Source organism: Lagopus leucura, unplaced genomic scaffold (assembly GCF_019238085.1).
Source record: "Lagopus leucura isolate 7727_CA_CO unplaced genomic scaffold, USGS_WTPT01 Super-Scaffold_100009, whole genome shotgun sequence".
Lineage (NCBI taxonomy): Eukaryota > Metazoa > Chordata > Aves > Galliformes > Phasianidae > Lagopus > Lagopus leucura.
In genome coordinates, this window is record NW_024962266.1 from 22,020,058 (window position 1) to 22,047,744 (window position 27,687).

General features: G+C 40.0%; 1 protein-coding gene across 1 annotated transcript in view; it reads right to left on the reverse strand.

The window, feature by feature from the left end:
• AGBL4 (AGBL carboxypeptidase 4) overlaps positions 1 to 27,687 on the reverse strand; it is an 849,283-nt gene that overhangs the window by 81,361 nt on the left and 740,235 nt on the right. Inside the window, exon 10 of the mRNA XM_042873634.1 lies at positions 6,492 to 6,644. Within this exon, the coding sequence (XP_042729568.1) occupies positions 6,492 to 6,644 (153 nt within the window). The remainder of the gene's footprint in view (positions 1 to 6,491; positions 6,645 to 27,687) is intronic.

Genomic DNA, 27,687 nt, shown 5'->3' on the forward strand with positions numbered 1-27,687 from the left:
CTGTGAGAGCTGCACTTGACTTCTCCCAGCTGGTAATGTGCTCCCTTCCATACAGTGCTCTGCTGCCTCTCTCTGCACCTTGGACCAGTTACGCTGGCAGCACCAGCATGGGCATTTGGCCTGTTTTAACATTCCCCAGAACCCATCCACATGCACTGAAATGGGTTGTACATACAGCTCCCACCTCCTCAAGCAGTACAGCACCAAAGTGCACCCCTACTGAGCAGAGTGGATAGATACTTGTAAGGGATCTGCGCATGCTTCTTGCTAATGATGAGGAAAAAAAATCTGCTTTCCTCTCTCCTCCTCTCTTTCTTTTTTAAAAATAAAAAATAAAAAAATAAATGCAACCTCTGCTTCCCAGAGAACATCCTTCCCCAAAGATGCCAAAGCTGGCATTTTCTAGTCCAAGCTCTACAGAATAATCACACCATTTAGAAAATAACTTGTGTCTCTGGAGTTCTCACTTTCCCTATTTGTCAGTAGAAAATGAGACGTTTCCACAAAATATACAGTAAAATAGCCTTCAGCAGTAGCGTGCAATGTTTCTCTTTACAATAGTTTTATGAGCATGTATGCAGTCTCCTGGGAGTGCTTTCATAATCATTTATACAAATGATAGAAACTTAGGACAATGAGAAGCAGAAAGGGAAATACAACCATCACACATGCAGTTGCTTTGAATACTCTGCAAAAAAAAGTGGTTTGTTCTGTGGCAGAGACGTTCTGCTCTCCTCTATCCAGAACAGGAGATTACAACTCTTCCTGAGGAGATGTTGTATACACTACATCCAGTCCTCCCATACTCTCTGACTACTCCAGAAACAGTTCCTTTCTGAACCAGGTTTTATTTTATGTCTGTTAATATGTCATGTACTTAAAGTGATAATACACAGAAAGAGATGCTGGAAAGGGGCCAGTTTCTCAATTCTTGACCCACCTTCCACCCCTCCTTCATTGCATACTTTGTCCTAGTGCAGTGAAATTTCACAGAATTGTAGAATCATTAGGGCTGAAAAAGGCTTCTAAGATCATCCAGTCCAACCCCAACCCATCCCCACTGATTCTGTCTCTCAGTGTCACATTCCCACAGTTCTTGAACACCTCCAGGGACGGTAACCCCTCCAACTCCCTGGGCAGCCTGTGCCAGTACATCAGCGCTCTTTCTGAGAAGAAATTGTTCCTAATATCCAATCTGAATCTCCCCTGGCACAACTTAGGGCCATTACCTCTTGCCCTAAATTTGCAGCACTCTGCAAGAGAGATGACTTGCATCTGAATGTGAAGGAGCTCATTTTATTGGTACCATTCTAGGAGGCTGCCAACTCTTCCCACCATCTTTGGTAAAAATTATGACAGTCTCTCAAAAATAATGTAAATATGCTATAAAATTTCTAGAAAAAAAGTTATTTATTCTGCACCTAGTCAAAATTTCTACCTGTGTGGGGATGGAAAAAGGACTGCAAACTTATATGCACAAACAACAGAGCAAAAAGGTGGTGAAAGAAGGATCTGTTTACTCAAACACTTTTACCCCCTTCCTTCTCCTTTTCTTTGTAATACAAGTCAATTTATCTCTCTGTATTAAAAAAGAGGAGTGGACTGGTTCAGCAGTAATGGAGCAGTTTCATTTAGCTGTGAATGTCTTGTGAGACAAAAATCTATCATGCTCAGAAAAGAACAGGCTTTACAGCCTGTTCCTTGTGCCACCAGACAAATGCTTCCTCTCTCTCCTCACCCAGCCTCCAAGAATAAATAATAAATGTATGGAGAAACTGTCCAAGAAGCAAAGCAGTGAGCAGAAATGCATCCCAGAGGGGCAATGAAGTAAATAAAGCTATATTCATCTTCCTGGAAATGCCCTGCTACAAGATAATAAAAAAAGGAGGTAGGATCATTTCTTGTCCTCCAGTTTTAACAAGATTCTGAGGAGATCTGTTAAGCTTTCATGATGTTAACAAAACTACCTGAATGCAATAATGCAACTTATTTATGCTTTCTTGGACAAAGGTCTTTTTGGCTGGCACAACAGAGAAGTATTTAGAAAATAGTGGGTGGAGACATTTGGATTTTACTTTGGGATGAATTCCAGGTCTGAGAAACCTGCTTGCTGCTCTCCCATTCCCTGCTCAGTCACATGCAATACAAACTGGCTCTTCTTTATTTCAGAACAGATTATTGAGTTTGCTCCTTCACTGTCCACCAGCTGTTATTACTCCCTCTGGCACTTGTGCCAGCACTTCCTTCAGAGACAACCCCAAATGCACTGAAATTAGTAATATGGCTCACTGGACTAAGAAGGAAATGTCTAGCCAGAGTAAGTGACAACAACTAGTCGGGTCTGCCAGTGATAGATAGATGTTTGCTGGAAGGAACATGCTTCACCTAAAAAGGCTTGGATATGTAAGGGGGCACTGCAAAAATGAGTAGACCTGGAGGAGACCTAAAGGAAAGCAACAGAAAATATAGATAGATTCAAATCTCATTTGATTGATTGTTCATATTTAGACATCCAAGCTAAAAGAACCCAAGTAAATTACAACAACAACGAAGAAGTCAGTTTTAACAACAACAAAAAAGGTAATGGACCAGACCATTCCATGTTTGAGATATTTCATCTTGCTGAGTCAATGATACCCTCAAAAATATGTTTTAGGTCACTAGGTTATGACACTGGAGGGTTTCAAAAGGAAATTGGGTGGGTTCTCGCTCAGACATTTTACGACTGAGTGCACAGCATGGCTTAAGCCATGCAGAAGGCTATGTGAACTGCCGAAGATAGTGGCACTTGGGAAATGTGGGTCTTATTCTCTGATTTCCCTCAGCAAGTGCCTTTCAACCTGCTATTTTTCTCTTTCCTGACATAACTGGAAGCTTTTGAAGTACGTGGGCTTTCTCAGTAGGTTTACCTACTGTCCAGTGTAGTGGGATCCCAAGTCACCACTAGGGTCTTTGCTAGCATGTAAAAGAAGATGACAAAGAGTATTTCAAAGGAAGCTGCTCTGCTGGAAGATTGAAAGCAAGAAAAGAAAACAAGCACTCAAAGGTGTCCCAAAGTAGCACCAGTTTTGAGTCAAAAGGAAAAAACAAAATTAAATAAAGAAACAAAAAACAACAACAAAACCCCAACAAAAAACAATCACAAGATTAAGCCAAGTACTTCTGGCTAGTCTTTTTCATCTCACCGCAAAGCAAAGCAATCTTTACAAAATGATAAAGCCATAAAAGGCTGTGGTTGTTTCTTTTAAATGAACCAGAGCAGAGATGGTCTCCTCTCATACTATCAAAAAGGTCAGAATTAGCCACCCCTAAGACTAGCAGGTTCTTGAAATCTTCAAGTGCTTGTATCTTGATGGATACTAATCCACTCTCCAGAACAAGAAAGGTCAAATGAAGAACACTCCTCCAAATAGTGCAACAACTCTTTGCCATGGCTGATGTGTAATGCGCTCCGACATGGTGTCAACAGCTGCTCCTGAAAACCCAGTGAGTCAGCCTTTCAGAAGAGCTTGTCAGCTCCCACTGTTTGAGTTTTCATACAGATTATATTTACTCCCCAGTGTTAAAAATAGCCTTCCTAAACCTTGAAATCATAAAATGTTTTACTTCCAGAATTGTCCTCTCCCTGAGACGCCCAAGCGTCTCTCTCATGTATTTGAGAGCAAACCTTCCTAGCTCTTCTTTCATCCTCTTTTCCCTTCACACGCTGACAGCCAAACCAAAGGCAGGCCCCAGTATCTGAAGCCACATACAAATAAAGAACTTCTGTCTCCTTTCACAACTTTTACCTTCAAACCACAGTCAGTCCTCCAGCACACTGTGAGGTTAAGTGATCTGCTCAGCAGATAAGAGTACAGAGATGATGGTTGACTTGCCTTTGGTCCTAACCACGTAGGCACGTATCCCCTATTCTAATCACCAACCTCCCTTGCATGCTGTCATTTAAATAAGAAGGCCTATTGGAAATGACAGGTGAAGAAAGCAGTCCAGGCATGAAATGCACCCTAAAGTATATTAATAGAAGGTTGCCAGACAAAACAGCACAAGGCATTTGATCGCATCATCTAGGCTTGTTGTTCATGCTCCTCTGCATCTGGCTGCGTGATTTCTGCCAGATTCTCAGCTGGAGGAGCAGGCTAGGATTTGCCTGCTTCCCCTAAACCGGGCCAGGCTCAGCTGCAATCATGCAGAGCACTGAAAGAAATCCCTTTGAGTTGGGATTCATTCTGAACATGTAAAACCCAGACAAATGACTGCTTCTCCAAAGTGAATCCCATTTCACAGCAAGTAGGTTATTAGTGTGGAACTCCATACAAGTAGCCTGCATTCAAAAGCCCTCTGCATTATTAATAGAAGATGAGCTTTTGACATCAAAGGAGAACCATTATGTATGCTAAATGGTGGCAAAAATTGTACCCGCACTTCAAACCTTTTCAATTCTTTGTCCCTTGTAAATCAATCAAGGTTGACAGATGCTTTAAGGAGAGTAATCTTTTCAATGATACTGTCAATGGATAACATAATGGAACATTGTCTCTGTGCTGTGTGAAGACATGGAGCTAGTCAATTATGGACAACACTTCATGCAGCCGCCAGTTTTCACTTGAAGTGCTGCTGTTGAAGTATTATAATCCCAACAAATGGCCGCAGCAGCACACAATGTAAATGAGACCTCCTGAAGCTTTGGAAAATTAATTAGTAACAACAGTGGTCCATTCCCACACTTTCAAACACCCGCCTGGTAATGTTAACGATGCACTTCCCCCCTTCCCTTTGAGCAGTCAATAGGGCATATTTACATACACTATTTTTAATCTTCAACACTTTTCTTTCCCTTCTTTTAGAAAACATAGGAAGCTCTGGATTCTTTTCCTCTCTTTCCAGCAGCAATATTCACCCCTGATATTTCTAACTAGTCACTAACCTACATGACTGTAGCTGAAAAGAAGGGAACAGAAACTTTCCCACTCAGAGCAGTAATATTCACTCCTCTTGCTTCCCAGACATGGGACACTTCATGGCTGTCTCCTTTTCCAACATCTCTATACCCTCAGCTGTCCTGGTAAGAATGACTTGGCTGGATGGCAGGGGAAAGGCTTCTGGGCTTCAGAGATCATTAGAATGTGGGTTGGAAGCTCAGCAGTCCGAGTATAACACCAAAGTCAAAATGTGGTGCTCTAGACATCAAGATGCATGTCTGATAGCTGGTTTCTACAAAAAGGAGATTGAGAGTCAAAGGGTAGAGACTGCTCTGTATCTTTACCTATTGGTTTCCATTTCCTACATCATCTTCTCAAAGATTTTCCCATTGTCAACTGAGACTTCCACTAAGAGGAATGCAATCTCCCACAGTAACTGAGAGAAATCCCACCATGAAGAAAATGGTCTTTTTCCCAATTATAGCAAATGTTGCTGTGCAGATTCAACTACTTTTTCGTATGATGTTAGATTTTGTTTCTCTAGAGCTAAACACTTGGAATGTTTCTCCACCACCACTGCCATAGGCTACTTGAGATGACTCTGCAGAGGAGGCAGGCACTATGCCCAGCTGGAGAAGACTCATGCTTCTCTCTCTGTATCAGGAGGATGAAGTATTAGCAAGAAGGGGATAACAGAGACTGAGAAAATATATAGTGGGTAGCAAAAGTGGGTAGAAGCATAACAGATGTAAAACCAGGACCTAAAAAGTAGGTTCTTCCACTCCTTTTTGCTTGGTGCAGGAATCCAAAGTGATTTTAAAATGAATTTGTTCCTACCATATGTGCCAAATGTCACTCAGTGCCCTACCTCCTGATCACTGAAAGTTGCCCTAAATCCACCAGCTTCTCCAGAGCAACTGCAACAAGTGCTGGATAAAGATCTTGTCTCTCTATTTGAAGCTCACTCCTAAGATATATATATCCTCTACAACTGCATTTATAGGAGCTTGCCATCTATTTCCAACTCCCAGGGATAACTACACACAAACTTTCTTCTAAGTTACAAGACACATATTGAGCGATTGCAGGTTTTCTTGAAAAATGTTTTTCCATATTAGGATCAAATAATTTTAAGAGCATATATAACCCTTGTCACAACTTGCAACAGAAAATTATCCAACCGTTATCATGAAGTTTATTTTTCTAACCTCTACTTGATATTATATCATTATTTAAAGCACACAAGCCAAAAGTCTGTGAATGTAATGTAATATAAACAGTGAAATACTAAACCTGATGCATTGCATCAAAAAAATCTTCTGATAAAGATTAAATGTACTAATAAATCAGAACCAAAGGTTATAACGTGGAAGACGAAGAACCTGCTTCTAACAATACATGAGATCACATCGTACCTCTTTGGGAGAAAATAAGAGGAAGGATAATGGCAAATCACAACTAAAATTTAAAATAGTCCTATATTCATATTAAAATTAGTACAATTCAATTAAATTAGAAATTTATCATCAAAAATAAACTGGACACACACAAAAATGAATTAAGATAACTTACGTAAGAGAAATCTTCAGCATTCTGACAGAGCAGCCTGGGGAAAACAGCCTGTCGCTGAAATCTTTCCTCGTTTTCAAAGATGTTCCCATACATGAAGCCATTCATCATGGTAGAGTGCGCATGGATGTCAATGTAGAACTCCAGGTTAATCTTCTATTAAGGGGGAAAAAAGCAGATAAAAAATAAAACACCAACAAACCACGAGATAAATCATAACTGTGGTATGTAGGTTATGCCTTCTGGAAATCTACTACTGCCATCCACAGATATACCCATGTTGCCAATGCCGGGTAGCCATGATAAAGACACTCTATTATTGCATCCAGCCATCACACCTTCTTACAGAACCTTGACAGACATTTCTCTATCTGTCCTGAGCAGGCTGAAACATTTATGCAGCACAGGATAACATGCAAAATAAAGCTAAGACATTCTTCTTTGCATTGCCACAGGGTCAGTGCCATTGATAAAAATATGTACCTTCCAGTTCCAGAGCAAGATTGTTAAGGCATTACTGCATGGCTCTGTGTTACAGTACACAAATCTATCCTTTCTGGCAGTTCAAAACTGTGTAAGTAAGAATTCCTTCAAGATTTCCCATGTAGTTTATTTCTGTTTATAAAGACAAATACCACAAATTTCTAATCCCACTTTACACATGGAAATTTGTTTTACTCTGCTTTGTAGCATCCAACAGGAAAAAAATATCATAATAAAGTGCTGTGAACGCCTCTGCTTGTAGCAACCCTTGCCAGTAAAATGCAATGTGCAGCTCTCCAGACACATCTGGTCTGCACACAAAAGTTGCTCAGGCTACTGGAGAGTACTGAGCTACATATCACTTGAATGTATTACAAAAGCAGCTCATGTGACAGCAGTGTCAGCTCTTCTAGAGAGTCTCTAATGAGGGGAGAACATCATTTGGTATGTGATACTAATATGATACAGATTTACGTTCCCTTGGCAGAAAACCAATGTACAATACACACTGAATGTTTAGTTTAATTAAACAGCCTAGAGAGAGTAATACTGCATCTTATTAAGCCTCTCCAATGTTAAGATGTTAGCTAAGGCAATATCGATATCTGACCATGCTTCATAGGAAAAGAACATTTAATTGTATTTGACTCTAAAACAATAAATTGTCTGCTAGTGCCAAAACATTTTGCTGTGCTGTAGAGGACCAACAGGGCAATAAAGCATGCATCTGCAATTTGGAGATATAGCACTAAAGAGAAAGATTAGCATCGACAGGATGAAACACCACATATGATTTTCTTCCTCTCCAAACATGCACAAATTAAAAATTAAGACTGAGTAATGTTGTTTTTTTTTTTTTTTTTCCATGAGATAATATCCCCATCAGAAACAGCATTTGTTGAGATCAAATGTACACCTCTCAATCACCATAAAACTGATTGTGTTGTAGACCTCAAACAGTGACTTAGTGTTGAAGGGAGCAGATAATCTAGTTGCAGTGGGTATTTATAAAGCATGAACGTCCTTCACAAAGAAGTCAGTGACCTAAGACATGTTTATTCTAGAACAACTAGAAAGAGTTCTTCATAGGGACGTAGTTAGTAACACAAAATAATTGAGAAGCACAGCAAGATATACCATAGACTAGTATCATTTCTGTCTTAAACAGCACACTTAAAAGCGCTGGCTTAGGTGTTATAATCTGTGCTAAGGTATCATATGATACTTCTTCATCCATAGTTCTCAAAAGAACTTCCAAAAGAAACAAACAAACGCACAGAAGCACCGATCAGTCATACAACTTTCCATGTGGCTATTAATTTTGTGATTCTGCGATTATCTGGCAAAAAACCCACACCTGTAGAGTATGTGTAAGTGGAACCCCAGCTTAGCTTTGATTTGACCAAGTCAACCAACCTTACACAGTATCAATAGACAATTTTCCAAAGTCTCTTAGGATTCTTACTAAGAAGTTACTGGTAAAGGTGTTCAGGGGTATTTTAGGTAGTCTCTTGGCAGTACTGAGGTTTTTTTTAAGATCTTTCTTGATTAGCAAAAACATTTTATGGTGGTTGTTATTTGTGAGCAAACACTGCCACAGAATCATAGAATTGCTCAGGTTGGAAAAGACCTTCAAGATCATGAAGTCCAGTCGCAACCGTACCTGTTCCTGCACAGGCAGCACCTTGACCTAAAGATTGAATTTCCAGATTGCTCATTTGGAAACCATGACATTCAACATAGAACTCATCACTTAGACAGGTGATCAAACATTTATCCATCTTGAGCATTCTCCATTATGGAACAGAATGACTTGGTCCACTGTTAATATATCACGGGTTCCTAAAGGGAAAAATTCTCTTATTCAAAGGCATAGAGATATTCTGGCCTCCATGTGGTTGACAACAGCTTACCACTAGGATATTAACTCGAAGTAACTACGCTTGCAGACATGTTCTGCAGAAGAAATAGGATAATCTGCAGAACAAAAATGAGATGTGGTGAATTTTAAAGGGAAAATGAAGTCAGTAAACGTACATGTCTGTTCAAATGTGCAGACATGAACACACTTAGAACATAATCCAATCTAATCCACTGTTGAAACCCATGGACATTTGACAGTATCCACTCAGCAGAACCCAATCCTGGCTATGGCTTCTAATGCAGTAGCATCTACAAGTGAGAATGGAAATAAAGTTTGATGTGGCTCAAACTCCGATAGTTACATTTGCTTCAGCTTTTAAGCAGAAAATAATGAATAACGAAGCTCAAACATTTCCGGCTGCCATTACTGCCTTCTCAGAGACTACAAGTTACATCCTACAACATTATATTAAACTCATCATTTTCTGCTTTAGAGGTGGAATGCAAAATGATTCAGACGCCTTATAAGAGTCATCTATCAATTTAATTCCCCCAAGTGTCTTTTCTTTGTGCTTACAAGCAGCAGCAGAGAGCTTCTCTCTCATGCTCTCTTTTTTAAGTAAACCTATCATTACCTGGATGACCCGAGCATACAGAGTTGAGAAAACAAATGCAGCTCTGCTATTTCTTTCCTCTGTGTGTCAAAACACTCACTAGATTGACAACGATTGAACCCCACTTCCAAGAAAACAACAGTTAACATCCTCTGCTTTGAAAAAAAATGGTCTTTGCCTCTTCTTGATGCTTACTACATAAAAAGAGAGTAAATGAATAAGCAAACAAATTTCTGCTCCAAAGTTTATTTGAATCCCTGCCTTTATGACACATTCTTTTCACTGTTCTCTTGGGTCAGAATAAAACTTCTGACAGCTTGAGAAATGCACATACAAATTAGGGAGGGGAAAACGAAAGAAACCATGGATAGAGAATGAAAACTCACATTCACTGTTACGATGTGAAACAGTACTGAAACTGTAAACTGGTGTGTGATACCATGTGAAGTGTTTTAAGAAAGTGTTCTCACTTGTCTGAGTATTAATTTCATTAGTCAGATGCCTTTAGGTCAGTAAGGAGCAAAAGGAAAGAGTGATGTTAATAGCCAGTGCCAATATGACCAAAATTGGATTTTTGAACAGTACAATTATGATTCTTAAGGAAATAGAAATAAAAAAAAAATCAATAAAGGCTGTAATAAAAAGATAAATATGCATTGAGCCCAGAACATGGGCCACTAGAGAGGTAAGTGATGCAGGAAAAAGCCAGCTCTGTCCACCAGCTGTCACTCCAATATGGATATTATTAATTTTTGGACATAGCAATTGGTTTAGACACAGTCCCAAAGCCTTCTTTAGTCCAATATATCATACAGGGGATGGGATACACTCCTTGCAGTGTTTTATGCAAGACATTAAAACCATAGCTTGTCGTTAGTGGTAGAGGACATAACAGCCTCCAGGCACACTGTCCAGCCTTACTGCTCAGTCACTGTTTGAAGCAAATAGACATATAGCAGTTGGCACCACATAAGGAGTTTGTCCTTTTTTGGTCAGAAAGGATTCAGAAGTTCTGAGAACACCTACTCTTTGAAGTTTCCTCAGGTTTAGAGTCTCTCAAAAGAAAAATGTGCAAAGATCTCACACATACGTCTTCAGATATGTACCATATAAACCCCATGATAATATTTTGGCAGCTCCTACATGTGATACCAGAAAACTTAAGTACAACAAGCTAATAAGACAAACCAAGGAAAACTGATTATTCAGCATCACATGTTCAGCAGCCGACATTCAGCTAGAAGCCATCAGTCCTTGCCTTCTCAGCTACAGGGCACTCTGCCCAGTGCCCTGATTCACTCTAGGGATGCACAACACCCATCTATCAGTGACTACACAAGAGAACATCAGGCAAATTTTGGGTGGTCTGGATATGATTCGTATTTTCAAACTTCCCCTGAAATATCCAGATTTGGATGAAGTTAATTGTGCTGAAATCACTTTTCTTACTTCTACCTTCTTACACATTTCTCCGTAAACCTGATAAGGCTAGTATAAAGCCTCAAAAAAAAAAAAAAAAAAAAAAGTTGATTCTATAACTTCTGGGGCAAGCGATGCCCACAGTGTCTTCTCCAGTTCTGCAGATGATACATGTAAGCCATGCGTTATTAGAGGTACTATTTCAGAGACATGCCACTACCCCTTTGTAACCACAGAAGCAACCTCACATTTCCCCTTCCATTCATCACCACTGTGCAACACTATGGCAATGGCAGCAATTATTTACATAAGCAATTAATAGTAGAAAAGTGGCTTACTATTTTTAAAAAACTTCTAAACTTCTACATTTAAAAAGTATCTCCTCTTCTTGCTTCTAGTGAATGGGAATATGTCAGTTTAGATACACTCTTATTCTTACTGACATCAAGCACAGAAGTCAATTTCTCCTTATTCTTATAGATATAGACCTTTGCACAATCTGAGAATGTCTTAAGTGTTCCTGAAAAACAGCTTGCAAAATGTGCATCAATGTTTGTGTAATCTACTAGCAGTTCTTCATGATGTTTCATTCATTTCTTTTCAGATTGTTTCAATAATGTTCTGAGAGCTGTTGTTTTACAGAGTGGACTAGTCCAAATCAGCTGTAATTTAGAAGTCATTATTTACCCATCTGATTACACGCCAATTTCTCTATCTGAATGATACTTCTTAATAATAGGCACAATCTGACATGAGTCAAAGAGGATAGAGACTTCTGTTGGCTCCATGGATTCATGCAGCAAAATGATGACATGTCCAACAAGACTGCTACCATCATACCTGTCTTACAAAGAAAAAGATGTTTTTATTGCAGAATAACATAGGGCCTCCTTCAGTGAACTTGAAACCTAATGTGGTATGCCCATCAGTAGGGCTGAAAGGAGCTAAATGTGTGCTTTTAGACCTGGACTGGGCAGTCCGCAACCTGCATATTCTGATCCTGGCTCTTCCTCTATCTACTTGTTCCTCTCACCTGCCATTGCAGATAACAACACCTCCTGAGGATTAGCTGACGTTTGTAAAGCATTTTGAAGGTATAAAGCATCACCGTGAGTACAAGTTAAGTGTTAATTCATCTGCCAGGCTGATTCACTCTTTGACCCCTCTGCAGAGACTTCCAGTTAGTGTCAGCTCTGGCAGTTTTTGCAATTCAGGCACCTGTCCACCAGCTATGGGATGGAAGCCAGCAATTCACACAGGACGCAGAGAAGCCGTCAGATGGTGGTAACATTTGGTCACGACAGGGCTGAATTGGATTTGAAAGGGTGACCTGGAGGTGAAAGGCTCTAGCAAGAAGCAACTGCTGTTCAAATGCATATTAAATTAGGAAGGGGCCAAAGAGACAATTTTAAGACCCAGATCAAGTTTAGACAAGATTTTTGAGTCAGCTGCATAGGAAATTCTTGTATAATTTTTACCCTCGATGAAAAGGAATCAAGAGATACATTCTTTCTGGATTTTGGGCCTGACCTCCAGCAAAAAATGTGATGGGTAACTCAGAACAAGGAGAGTCATTGTTCTGTCATATCCTTTCTGTTTCCTTTATACAGGAACAGACATGCAAATAAAGCCAGAGATATGGGTTTTGACCTCAGCAAGCTCTGAAGACTTTAGTAGCCTGCATAGTAGGAATAAAGCATTGGGATTGAAGTGGGTATCAGGCCATTACCTCACACTAAATGTACAGGGCCAACTGAGATCATCAACATCTCAGACCTCACTTGCATGTCTGTACTTTGCATCCATTGACACAGAAACCATACAAGATCTGAATCCTCTGTACCCCTACTGGAAATCCTGCTGTGCTCACCTGTCTGCAGCAGCACTGGCGCTATAGAAAGAGAGCTTTTTGGAAAAGGGAGGGAGGAAATTATGGTGAAAAGAATCAAAAGCCTTTGGGGAAAGGGAAATAACAATATAAAATAGAAGGAAAATTAGTTTAAAAAAAAAAAACAAACGTGACAGCATTGTTATTCTGGCAATTAACTGCAAAAAAATTGAGTTACAAAATAGAAATATCTAAATGACCATGTTGTCACTGGGCGATCCAGTTTGACTCTTGTCTGGTTCTTCAAGTTTTCTCAGTTGAAATGTTCCCAATAGCTGTATCAGGGAATTTAATACTCCTTAGTACTTTTCCTTAGACAGTTGCTTGCTGTGTAACCAAGGGCAAGCCATGTAATGTCTTTAGGCTTCATTAGTTGCTGCCTACACCTCAAGCTATATTAAGTTCAAGAGTTCCTGTTCAACTATTCACTTCTTAGCAGTGCTAATATTTTTCTATTTTACAAATAACTTTTAATTATACTGTCACAGAACCTTCTGACCAAGGTACAGAGTCTTTACTTCTCAAGTACATAAATAAGGCCAAAAGACATTGCCTGCCTTCTCTTCCAATTACAAAGGCAAAGATAGATTCAAAAGTGATGGCTAGGAATTAGGACTCGCTGTCCCCTAATTTCCTAGAGACTGATCAAGTTGGGCAAAAATACGTGTAAGCAAATCAAATTTTCTAATGACCAACTTCTATTGCCTCTCAAACAATATATGGTATTACTCGTTATTTCTCATTAAATAAGTGACAGCTGGCAGAATATAAAGTCATCTGGCAGAAGACCTAAGGCAAACAAAATAAAGTACTTTTAAAATTACCTTTTACCGCACAAATCACTGCCACCAGGTTTTGTCCAAAACACAAACATCAATTAGCTGATGAATTCAGAGAAAACTATTCCATCATCTCATACAAAGAAGTGAATACAAATTCTCAATCAGAAAATCCTCAGATGACATGTTGCCAGAAGCTCTGTCCTATTCTTCCAGACTGTCCCTTAGTATCCACAATTTTAAGCCATTGGATACTGAGCCAAATAGACCTTGTATTTGTTGCAGCATCACTGTTCTTATTTTCCATTTAGCCTTTAATTTATATTACAGAATATGACTTTTGCAGATCTTAGAAAGTTAATGCATTGCTTGTTCATGAAAAGCATGCAAACAGTCCTTGAAGACAGACCGGTGTGTAGTTAGAAAGAGACAAATACATCTGTATGCAAACTGCCAACCTGTCCAGTCAGGTAGAAGGAAACAACGTGAGATATGTCATTCAAAGCCTGTGTGGCCACCTTCTTCCTTGGGAAGCAACAGGAAGGCTACAAATGGACACTGTGCATGTGTTCTGCTAATGATGGACAGCTGAACAGCAAACTAATGATCTCTCTGTCTTCCTGGCACAGCCTCACCACAAGCAGAAGCCATCCATAGCTGTTAGTCTTATTCTGTTCCTCTGAAAGTTGTCTCCTCTTTACTTGCACTCAGGTCCAGTGACAAGTACATCCAAGGAAGAGATAAAAGTGAAAGCTGATAAACAGAACATAGGGACACTGAAAGAGATTAGGGACTATACAGGAGCCATAGCTACTTGTGGAGGAACAACAAGCTAATAAATAAATAAAAAAAAACAACAAAGAAAGAATTGTCCATGACATTCTCTTGTTGACCCAAGATTCATTCACAGCTGGTAGAATAGGTTTTCCTGAGTTTTACAGACTCAGAGGTAGCTCACCCTTACAGATCAGCATAGCATTTCACATCAAACTGTAGAACATTTTCTCCATGCTTTACACCCAGTGGTATTTATTACCTGTACAATGCTATAAAAATTAAAATGTAATGGCCACTTTGGAAGGATCTGCTTTTATGACTAAAAGCACAACACATCATGCCTTTTGCAAGGCACTTATCAGCATCAGATGCATCTGATTTTTTTCCCTCCAATATTCCCCAACCCACATTGACTGATAGGCAACTGTGCTGCTGCAGGCAATACCACCTTGTGTTCTGCCCATCAAACCAACAGCAAGGCAACTGATGGAGGCTATAAGTAAAGCCATCAGATCTCAAAGGAAACATGTACCCTCTAAGCACATATGGGGGACTGCTATACATGCATACATACGTACATATATAAAAAAACTGATTCCTATAGAAAGAATACACAGAGTAAAACATTTGGGACTCACAATTTAACACAGTGGCATAAGAAGTAATCAGAGAGATAATCTGAAGAGTATTCACTAGGGCAGGGCTAAACAAAGCTATAATAGCTCGTAAGAAGAGTATTTCCCACCCTAGAGAGTAGCAGCTGCTGGCGTTCACAATGGTTGACAATTTGCTCTGCATTATGTGTATAGATCAATGTTTGATCTCTCCTAAACTATCTAAACCATGTCTCCTAAACTATTAGCACTGACGGTCCACGTTCTGATTTCAGGTTGAGTCACTAAACACCAGACTGACTAGCCAGTTTATGATACACTGTACTGACTGCTTCAGTCGATTAGCTCTGCAAAACCATGTAATTTGGGTTTGTCAAGCTATTCTGAAAGATATAGACAATTTTGGTAAAAGAAAAACCCTAAATATGTTGTTATCAACTTGGCCATCTCACTAGCATGTAGAATCAAATCTGAATCAAAAGTGATGCTTTCTTCCCACACTGGGCTAAGGAGCCAGCTTCCTGCTCTAATTAGGTTTGGAGATCTGAAGTCAGGCAAATCTGACTAATTTTTACTTGCTGCTGTCTTATAATCCATTTCTCCTCGGTCTAGTTTGCTGCATAAATATAAAATCCCAACAACAGATAGCTTTCACTTTTTGGTCAAGCAAAAAAATAAAATGTTTTTTGGACTATGCTGCCTCAGTAATCCCAGGAGTTTCTTCAGCACATGAATGAAACCAATGAAATCAGAATCAATCTGGTGGTTTCTTCTCTGATCACTGACTATGCAGGGAGTGAACAGTGACCGCACTCCTTATGTAGGCTCCTAGATTTACTGCTGAAGTTAGAAGTTGTTAATTCTTTGTTACTGATTTTTTTTTTCTTCTACAATCTTGACGATATGCCTGACCTTATATATACATATGCCATACTATATATAGTTTCAAATCAGTGGTCAAGAGAAGGGATAATAAACAGTTCATTGCAATGGTATCAGAGTGTTAAAGGAAAAACAGCAGTCAGTAATATTACTAGCACTTAACATTGCATACTGGCTTTTTCTTTTATGATCATTCCACGAATCGACCCAACCCTTATGTAGAACGCAGAATAATACTTGATTACAGGGAAAGAAATAGTATATCTCCCTCTGAAAAGCTGGAAACATCAACAAAACACATTGCAGAATAAGACGTTTCTCCATAAATGAATGAATGACGAATGAATTATTTATGTGACATAACTGCTATCTGCTTGTTGAAACTCTATTGGAAATACAGAGAAGTCACATGTGCCCCGTGTTTGTCATGTAAAAAAACACATCAAAATAGTTCCAAAGGGCTGATCTCCCTTCCCTAAGATACATCACAGGCTCTGCTAGCCAGAGGAACCAGAGAAATGCCACAAGGTTTACCCTGTTATTCCAAGAGACAAAGAAACAAGATGGAACCCAAACATTCATGACTTAGCTTAGTGAAAGTTCTCTGGAAGCAGAAAGCAATCACATTAAACTTCAGCAGACAACTCATGGGTAAACCAAACTTTTGGTGAATTTGCTCTGTTTCTTTATATTTTCCCCAGCAGTTTGGTCCCCTCTATGCTCCCACACAATCACACTGTGAACAGAGAAAGTCCAGAAGTATACTTTAATAAAGCTCCCCTTTCTCCCAAGAACATCTTCCCTTCAATTTCAGATTTCTCTGAAGGGAGAAGATTTCTGCTATCTCTGATGGTTGGAACCTGATCCTGTCATCATTAGCTTTCTCAGAAACTCTTCATTTGTTTAATGCTGGTCTGTAATAAGAGGCAGGAAGGATAGTCATTTTTATAGCAACTACCTGCCAACAGAATTCATTTCTTTATCCCTTCAAAATCTCACATCTGTCCATGTCTCCAGGCACTAGTGGAAAAAGCTCTGCATTAGTTATTTTTATTATCAACATAAAAATCTTTCCATTTATTTATTTATTAAGAAAAAAAAATCCAGCTATCTACAAAACTCAGTTCATTTTGTCCTTAGGCAGACATTTAAAGCTATCTGCCAACTTCTTTTCTTAATAACAAAATAAGCGAAGTCTTTATTACACAGAGTGTAACAAAATATGTCCAGCTACATTTACCCAGCTTAGACATATGCCATCCATTTATCAGGCAAGAAGTCTGTGACTGAAAGAGGAAACACCTGATAAAGAAAAGGGGCCCATTTCTGAACCTCAGCCACAGGTGAGTGCAGATGACGGTGCTGAGCCTCAAAAAGATGTCCTGTCCTGATAGGTAGCCAGGTCCACACTGCACACTGGAGCAGGGACAGATACCAAGAGTCCAGAACAGTCCAGTACAGACCTGTTCATTCAGAGTGAAGAGGGCTCAGCCCTGTGACTAACCTGCATTTGGGACTCAAGTGTGCATATCTGCATGATACTACACCAAATGGCTCCTCCAGTTCTTCTCTAACATAGCAGAGAAAGGAAAAGCTTGCAGTGATGTTGGGAGACACCATCACATCCTCAACCACCAGCTCCTCAGCCTGACCAGCCTGCTGTCAGGCTGGGGCTTTGTTTTTGCTTCTTGACAGCATGACATGATGAAGGCTGAAAATATGGACATGGTTTAGTGGGTTATATTGGTAATAGGAAGATGGCTGGACTGGATGATCTTTGATGTTTTATCTAACCTTAACAATTCTATGATCCCAAACCATTTAAATTCCTTGCACAAATGTCTGTTGGACTCTGATATGAGAACATGGTAAGTGATGGGAATTGCACATTCTGTCCAGAATTTTGTGGCCTACTTCAGAGTAAGCAGTCCCTGAAAGGCAGGGAGGACTTGGAGCCCTAGCCAGGTTATGTGTCAGAGCTGCCGCTTGAACTCTTTCTAGGCTAGTGACTGGCATGTTAAACCCAAACAGCACATATTAAGTTGACACAAGATGAAACGCATTAGGCAGATGGCATGTTTTCTCTGCGCAAGCCAGCAGCGGAGTATTTCCTCCTAATGATCTCCTGTTCCTGTTCTCACAGCAAAATTAGTTTTGAAGGAAAAAGAAACAGAAAAATACATAGCATGATGAGAGCAAAGATTGCTGTCTGAAAAATACATCAACAACAACGAGAAGGATTTTATTCTTTCAATTCCATGGCTTTTATTTATATATATATATTGTTTATAAAAACAAACACCCTATTTAGTCAGACGTGAAAAGTCAAAATTTACATTTAAATGGAGGCATTTAGGTGTTTTTTTGCCTCTCATCTCTTGAATGCAGAGTATAAAAGACTAAAAACTCTCAATTTTCCTAAATGGAAGGATAGCAGGAGAATTTTGCATTCTGAAAGTTATTTGTTAAATGAGCAATGTTAAAGTCAGCAATAACCAAAGCCTACCTGATCAAGGGGAAAGGAGCACTGGCTATTAGGCCTGATGGGGATTTACTCAACAGCTGAGACCAGCAGAAGTTGTGTTCTCATTGTGCCCTGTCCCCAAAGAGTAAATGATGCCAAATATAGTTCCCTGAGAGCAACATCTACATTTTCAGATGTACAATGGGTCACTATCCAACTGAAAATCACTGCAATTTTAGAGATTTCAGAGCTACAACAGCACAGGTTTCATTGCTGGAACTACTGTGGATTTTTCAAGACATGAGGTGGACTGCTTGCAAGAGAAAACAAGACAACCTAGAACAAGTCCATAATTGCACTGTATTAAAGCTATTGTAAAATAATGAAAGTGGAGACAGATACTGTGATGGCCCTAAAGCTTGTCAACAGTTAACTCTTTTTTCTCTTCCCATTTCTTCCTGGCAAGGAAAACGAGTACTGACTCTAAACAGTCAATCAAGCAAATACACTGATAAATAACGTGCACAGAGAATGCCAACCCAGTCCATGGAAAGATGCAGCACCATTTTTAACCAATTTATCTCGCTGGAGCAGCCCAGCAGTAACAGATGATGTACCATAGCAGCTCATTCAGTCCAGAGCTGGATTGCCACTCTCTGGCTTTTTCTTAGATGGAGCTGATCCACAGTGTTAAAAGGATACAGACAAAAAGAAACCTCATCATTTTTAAAACCACAGTTAACCACAAATCCAGTCACCATTCTGTGGGGCTTTACATCAATTGTTTTTAACTCTCTCTTGTGTGTTATACTGAGAGACACTCATACAAAACAAATGAAGAAAGAAAGAATAAAAGAAGAATCACAGAAATAGTCTGGCTGTATTTTTAAAAGCAGAGGAAACAGTACATAAATAGCTGGAAAAGGCACACATACAATCTAAATGCCTGGGAGGTAGGAGTGCTATCTCTCATGTACCCAGCACTAGGATATCACTAACTAACTTGCTCTTTTTAATGTTGAAAACAGTGTTTCCAGTCCCCTAGGACACTACCCCTAGCACTACTTTACTACTGGGAAGTATACTCTAATGTTTGTCCATCGTGGCATTGGCCCCTCCAGCTCCTGTTTGTGAAGGGATAAGTAAAATATAAAGGACTGAGAACATCTTAAACTTTGACTCTGAATTTAAGCTAATCTTGAGACAAAAGGGTTTAAAGTGAGCCGGAGAGCCGTAACATGTCTTCAACCTCTATCAGATTTCTCCTCAAACAACCACCAGCATCCCCTCTGAGCATCCTGAGACCATCTGTCCTGCTCTAAGGAGTCTGCCTAAGAAATAAAAATTCCTCGTCTCCTTCTCCAAGCTCAGGTCTTTATAGCTGTGTCCATCCCTGTGGTACCCTGTGATACTTTCTCTAGGCCTGTCCCCACTCCAGCCAAATATCTAGCATGGGTGGGCCCTACCTGTGCTCCTGGTTTCCTTTGATTGGACATCCAGAGGTGTGAGCAGAGGTTCCAAAGGACCACCACGAACCCACCTGGGCTGAGACCTGCCCTGAAAGGAGGAGACTGCACAGATGTGGGTTTTGCTTATTTTGTTTGTTTTCTAACACCCACTGGACTTTGTTTTCATTTGTTTCTCTACTTCAGATGGCAGCACTTCAAATCCATCCAGTTGCCTGCAATCTTCAAAAGCAAACAAAGTCTGTTGACACTATGTGGCAGGTTTCCCAGAACCACTGTCCCTTCGCTTTGATGAATGAGCTCACAGCCACTAGGTATGCAGTCTTTCCAGACACGTAGGTAATTAAAGCCTACCTGGTATTTTAACCCAAAAATGATGTATAACACTGCGAAAATGTTGAGATCTGTATACCATTAATATGACTCCATCAAAGGGTAACGAATACTGTAATGCACCTTAGGAAAACAGTTACTGTTCACGGACACAGACATGTTTCGCTTCAGAAAAACCCTTAGGATGCAGTTTTAGCCTCCAGAGTGATGTCAGCTTGAAGCAACCCTGATCTTAATATCATGGGATCGTGTGAAACATATCCTGCATTGCCATCACTTACCATGACCAATTCTAACAGTCCACAAGGTCTGGTGTATTTATACACACTTCTGTGGCATCCATGCCCACAACATCCAAATATGACATCTGTTAATTCCATGCAAGTGAACTCAGCTGGACAAGAGGATATAAAATAATATAAAATGTCAGCTTTCATGCTATATGGATTAAGCCAGCCATGTAATCAGACAGACTTTATGATGGGCATATCATGGGTAAGCAGTGATGACAGAGTTTATCAGTTACCAAAAACCAGTAATACATATGCTTGATTCTGTCTCTGTAGGAGATTTTCAATCAGCAGTCCCTAACTTAGGCACATGGTTATCACAGCCGGTGGAAACGTTAAACCTTCTGGGTTACCTTCCAGCTCCAGCAAGGTTTAGCATGCCCTTGAATTAACCTTGAATCTTACCCAAGGGAATAGCTGTGCAATAAATTGAAACAGGCAGCTCCAACCAGCTGCAAATACACAGGGATTGGGACAGGGCAAGGCCAGTGGAGACTCAGCAACAAAGCTAAGGTACAGCTGTCTACCTTCTGCTTGTCTGCTCGTGTACTGCATTATGTGAGTCATCAGGCTGCTGTGCTCCTTAAGGCAATGGCAACTGATCTCCAAAGGGTCAGGCATCACCTGAAAGTGAATTACATTTCACACTGAGTATGTAACTTCTTTGACATGACTTCTCTGCTGGCACTGCACCACCCTAGTGTAGAGAAATACCTGTCAGGTTATGGACTCACTATAGAAATCCCTCCTATGTACTCAGTTCCTCTGTATTCAGTTGTTGGGAGAAAAGCTACATGACAGGTCTGAGTCATCTAAAGTATTCTTCTTGCTCCCAAAGTATTTCCAAGGTTTTTTTTTTGTGCGTGTCATTTTTCCCCCCAGCAAATATTCTTATATCCATTTTAATAGCCAAGCTGTGGGGAAGACAAGCATTTGGAAACGTTTTTCAAAGAAGAATGTCAATTGCATCACAGCAAGTGGACCAGCTCAAAGAAACAGAGACCAAAGATACACACAATATAAGCACCCACCAAATTCAAGCCATCTTCTGTGCTAGCATGCTGAATACATACTAAATACCACCACAGTCAACACCGTGATTGGCCACTCGATTACTTGGAAAAAAACCCCAACAATACACACCATTATACCATGCTATACCTTTTCATTTTCAGCAGGGAGGAGTTGTTTGCTTTGTTTTTTAAAAGGTTTTCAAGTTCTCGTAAATGTCATTGAGTTGTGTGCAAGGCTGTGGCATTTTGCTCTCTCTAATACCAGGAAATTCATATACACATTTGCAGCTGTTTATCTCATAAATACAGAGCCTGGATCAAAGCACTGTGGGAAAAGTGGATTGTTTTTTCCTTAACTTTTCTGGAACTCAATAATATCATCAGTTTCTCTTTGTCTCCCACTTCTATTTTGTCTTAAGGCTCTGCATCTTGGAAGACTGTGAAGCTGCTGTGTGATTTTTATCTCCATGATTAAAGTGTTACACTTTATTGAGCTCTTTGCATCAGCACCAAAATCTGCAATGCAGGATTTTACATAACACTTCATTTTCTCCTCGCACCATTACTGTTATTAACCTGGTGGCAATAAACAGAAAATACAGTCTGGCTCATGATGTACTCCTGAGGTTTTGTTGTTGCTGTTGTTGTTGTTTTTGTGCGTGTGTGTGTGCATAACACAAAAGGAAAAAGAATGGAAATGAAAGAGCGTCTACCCCATAAAAGATTGGGAATGTCTGCATAAACCTGCATTTCCCTCAAAGAACAATTGCAGTTTTTCAGAGTTAAAAGACAGATACTGTTCCACAGCATCTGTGTGCAGAGGATTCTTCTGAAACAAGAGATCAGAAAATAAAAGAATATCCAAACAACATCAAAATTCTCCACCTCATTACAATTCTTCATTATGCTTCTGAGATGGAAGATTTGACTGATAGCCTGCTTTGGGACTCTGCACCCCAATCAACCCAAACACGCCAGTGTTTGAATTATGGAGTTCGGAGAACACAAGATCTGTCAACAGCATGGCATAAGGGTTTGACTGGAAAGTCAAGAGCTGCATGTGCATGCCATCACAGGTGACCTTCACAGTCCATCGATGGATGGAAACAGAATGTGTCACATACATGAGATCTCCGAGTACCAAGGAAAAGAGTAGGAGTCAAATATCCACATGTGTAGAAAACTGAGTTACCAACAGAGATCCTCTTTTTGCTGAAGTGAGAAGAGACCTGTTGTTTCTGGAATAGAGGCTGAAAGCAAGGCTACAAGAGCCACACAGAAAGAGATGGGTTATCTGTGACCAGCTGGTCACCAAAAAGCCTCATAGTAACAGAGAGAGAACAGGCAGAGATAAATATGCCAGCACAGGGAATTAGCTAGATAAGCTTGTCAGAGAAGGAACATTCAGGAGCAAAGCCACTTTTGGTATGAACAGCAGCGTTTGGCAGCTTAGGTATCATCAAAATAAGGAGGAATACAAAAATAAGGAGGGCACCTTGTTCTTCTTCTCTGCCCTTCAGATCACATACATGCTTGTTTTAAAGTCCTGAAGTGGGTGGAAGCAGGAAGAAGCCTAAAAGTCTATTTGCAACCTGTCTTCAGTTGTTCCTACTGCTCTCCATGACCTGTACTATGCTACAACATGCACACTAGGCATTTCCTTGCAGGAGCAGTTAAGAAAGGTGATGAAGATTGGGCTGAGTGGTATTGCTACTCCTCCCATCCAACAGATTGTTTACCCTGAGAGGTTCTGGTTACTTTTTGAAGGATTGTTTTGTTGTTTTCTTTTAAACCAAAAGAAAGCTTTTAGAAAGCTCTCCAAGCTTCTGCCCCCTACTTTTGTGGGTTCCTGCTCTTTAGTCTCGCTATTTATTTTGCACTTGCTCTTTACTCATAAATGCTGCAGTTTGAAATATAGCAGAACATTTTTCAGTCTGTCAATGTGTTGTTTGCTGTCAAGGAGACGAAATGTTACTACTTTCCTCTGGAGAAGCTTAGGACATGATGGATGAAATGTCACAAATAATTAGACTTTTCTTATGAATTACATTTTTTTTAAACTTGTGTTTTCATGTCAACAGGTATGTTACAGATAGGCCGCATGAAAGGACCTGGGGAAATTTTAGTTCTCTGGAAACAGCAGTAATGTAATATCTGCTAAGCCAAGGCACAGCCCTGGCCAAGACAACCTTTAAACAACTTCCATTACGAAAATTCTGGGCTATGAGAATCTGAATCCATCGGCAAGAACAGAAAGGACCAATCCAGTTCTTCAACAGCATGGACATAATTGTGAACGTAAAGGTTTTCTGACACAGTGTGACCTTCAACCCATCCACTCCAGCATCTTGTTTCTGACTGTGATCATTGGCAGCACTGTTAAGCCCCACACAATTGCAAATCCACTGATAATCTAAATAACTATGAGGCTTGGAAGGAATAAACAATGCCGTTCACTTTCACACTTCAAACAGAGATGTGCTGCAGAGAGGCAGATATTCAGATTGCATAGCATTATCTAGAAGACATGTAGAAATCCTACAACTCTGAACTCTGGCTTGATTATCATGGCTAATCTGCATTTCATGGATAGGACACACAGCTGTGAACATCCCCAATATCTGCCAAATATCTGAGGATGCTGAAGAAAACTGCAGGAAAAAAATATCACAGGCATTCACATCCTACTTCATTATTGTTATATGAGTTTCTAAAGCTCTCATCATTTTAATCTCTAACTTTATAAACTGCCAGTTGTTATAGTAGGTAGGCAGTAAATGCTAGATCATACATAACACTGCAGCTGAATTACTGCTTTGAAATCTTGTATCACACGCAATGATTTTAAATTGCTTGCTTTGCTAGAGAGAGGCTCAAAGAATGTGAAGCCATGACACCTAAATCACACTAATCAATGATGTAAATCTTAACTGACAGAATGTGTCAATAATCAGGAAAGCTCTAGGGGATGAAATCTTGGAAATTACACACTGCTTAGGTCTCCCTTCCATGACAAACTTATTGTCGTTTATTGTAGAGTCATGAAGAAAATACAAAGATTAGCAATAAGACAGAAATTACCCTTTGACATAGAAATAAATTATTACTTCTTATGTACAGCAAAAATAAGTTTCTGCATACATTTGCTAAGTGATCTCAGCTGATTAGAAATTACTGAACTAAAATGGAAGCGTTGCAACGAACAACCTGAAAGAATCACTGGAATGACTGCATGCACATATACACGTGCAGAGGGGAGAGGGAGATGTGAGGACCCAATGTTCCTAAATGGAACACAGTTTGCATGGGACTTGCAGGTATTTCAGGTATAAATTCTAGATACCGATATTACTACAACAGGGCCTGAGGAAATACACAGGTTGCTCCAAAAGTGGTGCCTCCTATTTATTTCCACAAAAACTACAAAAGATACAAAAAGCACAACAGCACTGTTTGATAAAGCAAATTCTCAGCTTAAAACGCTATTTTGCAACATAGGCACAGCTATTAGTTCAGCCTTTTCACCAGCAATGAACAACAGCCTGCATGCCATGCTTGTAAAAATCTGCACCAGCGGAGATGACCCACTGTCCCTGACACCACTGCTGAAATGTACCACTCACTGCCTCATGCTCTTATCACCTCCTGATCTCCATAAACATTCACAAGCACCCATGAATGTCAGTGGGTGCCGTTTTTTTTGTGTGAAGGAATTCAGTGTTTCCTTTGTCTCATTTCCATGTCAGATGCCATTCTGTCAGTCTGCCCCTCTGCTGCCATTTGTCACAATGGGATACTGGTAAGAAGTTTCAACCTCTACTGCCATACCACCAACATCCACCTCTGACACTGTGGGCCAACATAACAAGACAGGGAGCATTACTTTCAGAACTCCCCTCACAGTTTTCTAATGCCAAAGCTGGGGGAAGTGAGAACGTAGAAATGTTGTTGTTTTTTTTTTTTCCCTCATCCAGAGAATAGGGCTGAGATCATTACCTCATCCCTAAAGATGACAAACAACAGAAAAACATTGCTTCCCCATGGATAAGAGAAAAGAAAGGGACTGAATACCCTCTTGACTGTGTCACTTCCTTCCAGCAATACCTAATGGGATTCTCTGTTGAGGTGGAACCTGCCACACATCCTCTACATCAAAAGGGACCTGCCTCAGACCTTCAGGCTACCTACTATGGTAGGCAGTTGCTTCTGAAAGTGAAAGTCCCCATGACTACCAAAAGTCACCTATTGCTCTGTGAAGAGCTTCAAAGTTGATAAAAACCATCACAAAGCACTTCTTTTACTGCTTCAGAACTGTTTATAGTCTAACAGCCATGTGAACATTTATCAAAGGGAAGAGTTAAGTGCTTGTGTTCTTTTTCTCCCTTCGTACAGCCCATCATAACATACATCATGTAGTAGCGGTGTATCCTTCCTCTTCCTTCCCACTACAGCTAGATAAGGCTCAAGAACAGCACCAAATTTCCTGCAGTGAAATCATATCCCAACGTAAATAATATTGGCTTGCACAGTATTGGCTCTGTTCCACACAAGTTGTGATGAGGACAAGGCACCAGCTACCTGGGAGCATATCTCTCAGGACTCTGATATTTTGTGGATTCCTGTGGTTGGTTCCTGACTCATTTATCACACACTGAAGGTTGTACTCCTGCCTCAGTGCTTCAAGGAAGCCGCTCTGCTGTTTCCCAGCCAGCAGAGATGGAAGGGGCAGGAAGCCTCCATATCATGAAACGATACGTGCACTGATTCCTCAGCTCCACCACAGACATTGCATCTGACCTTCAACAAGTCACTCAAGTTCCTCTCAGCTCCCACTTTTATAACAGCGTTGCCGAACACTTGTCTGTCTAATCTTCATAAATCACAACCTCCTCCTGGAAGACATTCGCTCATAGTGTACGGCAGGGCAAGTTCAATGGGATGCTGATCAGAACATGAGCTCCCAGGAACTGCTGTACTACAAATAACCCATGGTTACACAGACCTCAACACAACTCCCGTTCATTGTGTTTCTGGGGGGGAAGTGCAAGAGTTATTATAATAGGAATATCCAGATAACCTGTTGTGTGAAAGATGCTGTGTACTTAAGAAACTGCCCTTACTTGTATTCAATGCTTTGTACCTCAGGTTAAATCAATGCAGGAAATATTCCTTCTATTCCCATATCTCAACAACAATCAAACAAAAGGTCACACAATATATCATCAATAAAATAACATCTCTTGAAAATCAGTTTTGCCCCACAGTTTTCGTAAAGTCTAATTACTTTTGAAATAGAAGTGTCCTTCTTTAACCCTGTCAAGAAGTTATAGGCACAACGTTCAGCTTCCATTTAAAAATCAAAGCACAAAAGGGTAGGGAAAAAAAAAAAATAATCGCTAACACAATGTCAGTTGGGCTGTACAAAAAAGAACACGGAGATAAATGTTATCCTTTTTAGTTTGCTACCAAAACAGAAGATATTGAGCTATAGCATGACAATCAAATCAAGTACATGTATGCAGACAAACTGATGAGTTGAGTCTCCAGCTCAATCCAAGCTGGAAAAATGATCAGAGGGGTGGGGAAAAAAATAATAAAGCCATTAGGATAAATGAAAAAATAAATAATATTTTTTACATCTTTAGGTTTAAACACATAAAATAAACTGTTCCTGGTAACAGGAGAAAAGTCTGGGGGCTGTTTTTTTTTTTTTCCTGTTAACATGGGATTTTTATTCTGACAATTTCTCTTTAATGTTCCTTGAACATAGGCTACTCAAGCTGCACATCAAAAATATACTGGCTTGGAGTTTAATTTTGGGACATTTAACATTACGTTTTCCCAAGAAATGGCTGTTCCTTTCCTGAATTTCATGGCTCATTGAGCTTTCAGGTAAGAGATGGTTTTACAGGGATATGTCTCTGTACATTCTTTACAGTCCTTATAAAACTGCCTGGCCGGCTGCAGCACTCTGATTGCCTGGGGGACAGTTGGCAGGGGTAGGTTAATCCATGTGACCCCCATAGTTCAACTGAAACTACTGCAAACTTTATAAAAAGCCATCTTTATTTCCTTGCCGTCCTCTCTTCAGTTTCCAAGAGATACCCAGGCACAAACTTTCTCAAGGACAGCTGGAAACAAAGAGATAGGTGAGCACAACATGTTTCTTCCTGGAAAAACATGCACAGCAGTATAGACAAAGATTCCAGCATAACCATAGATTTACAGTCCCTTAGGTAGCAACCCAAGTGAAAACTCACATATGGCACGAGTGTAACAATTAGAGTTGTGCTGAACTGTATTTCTGTACCAAC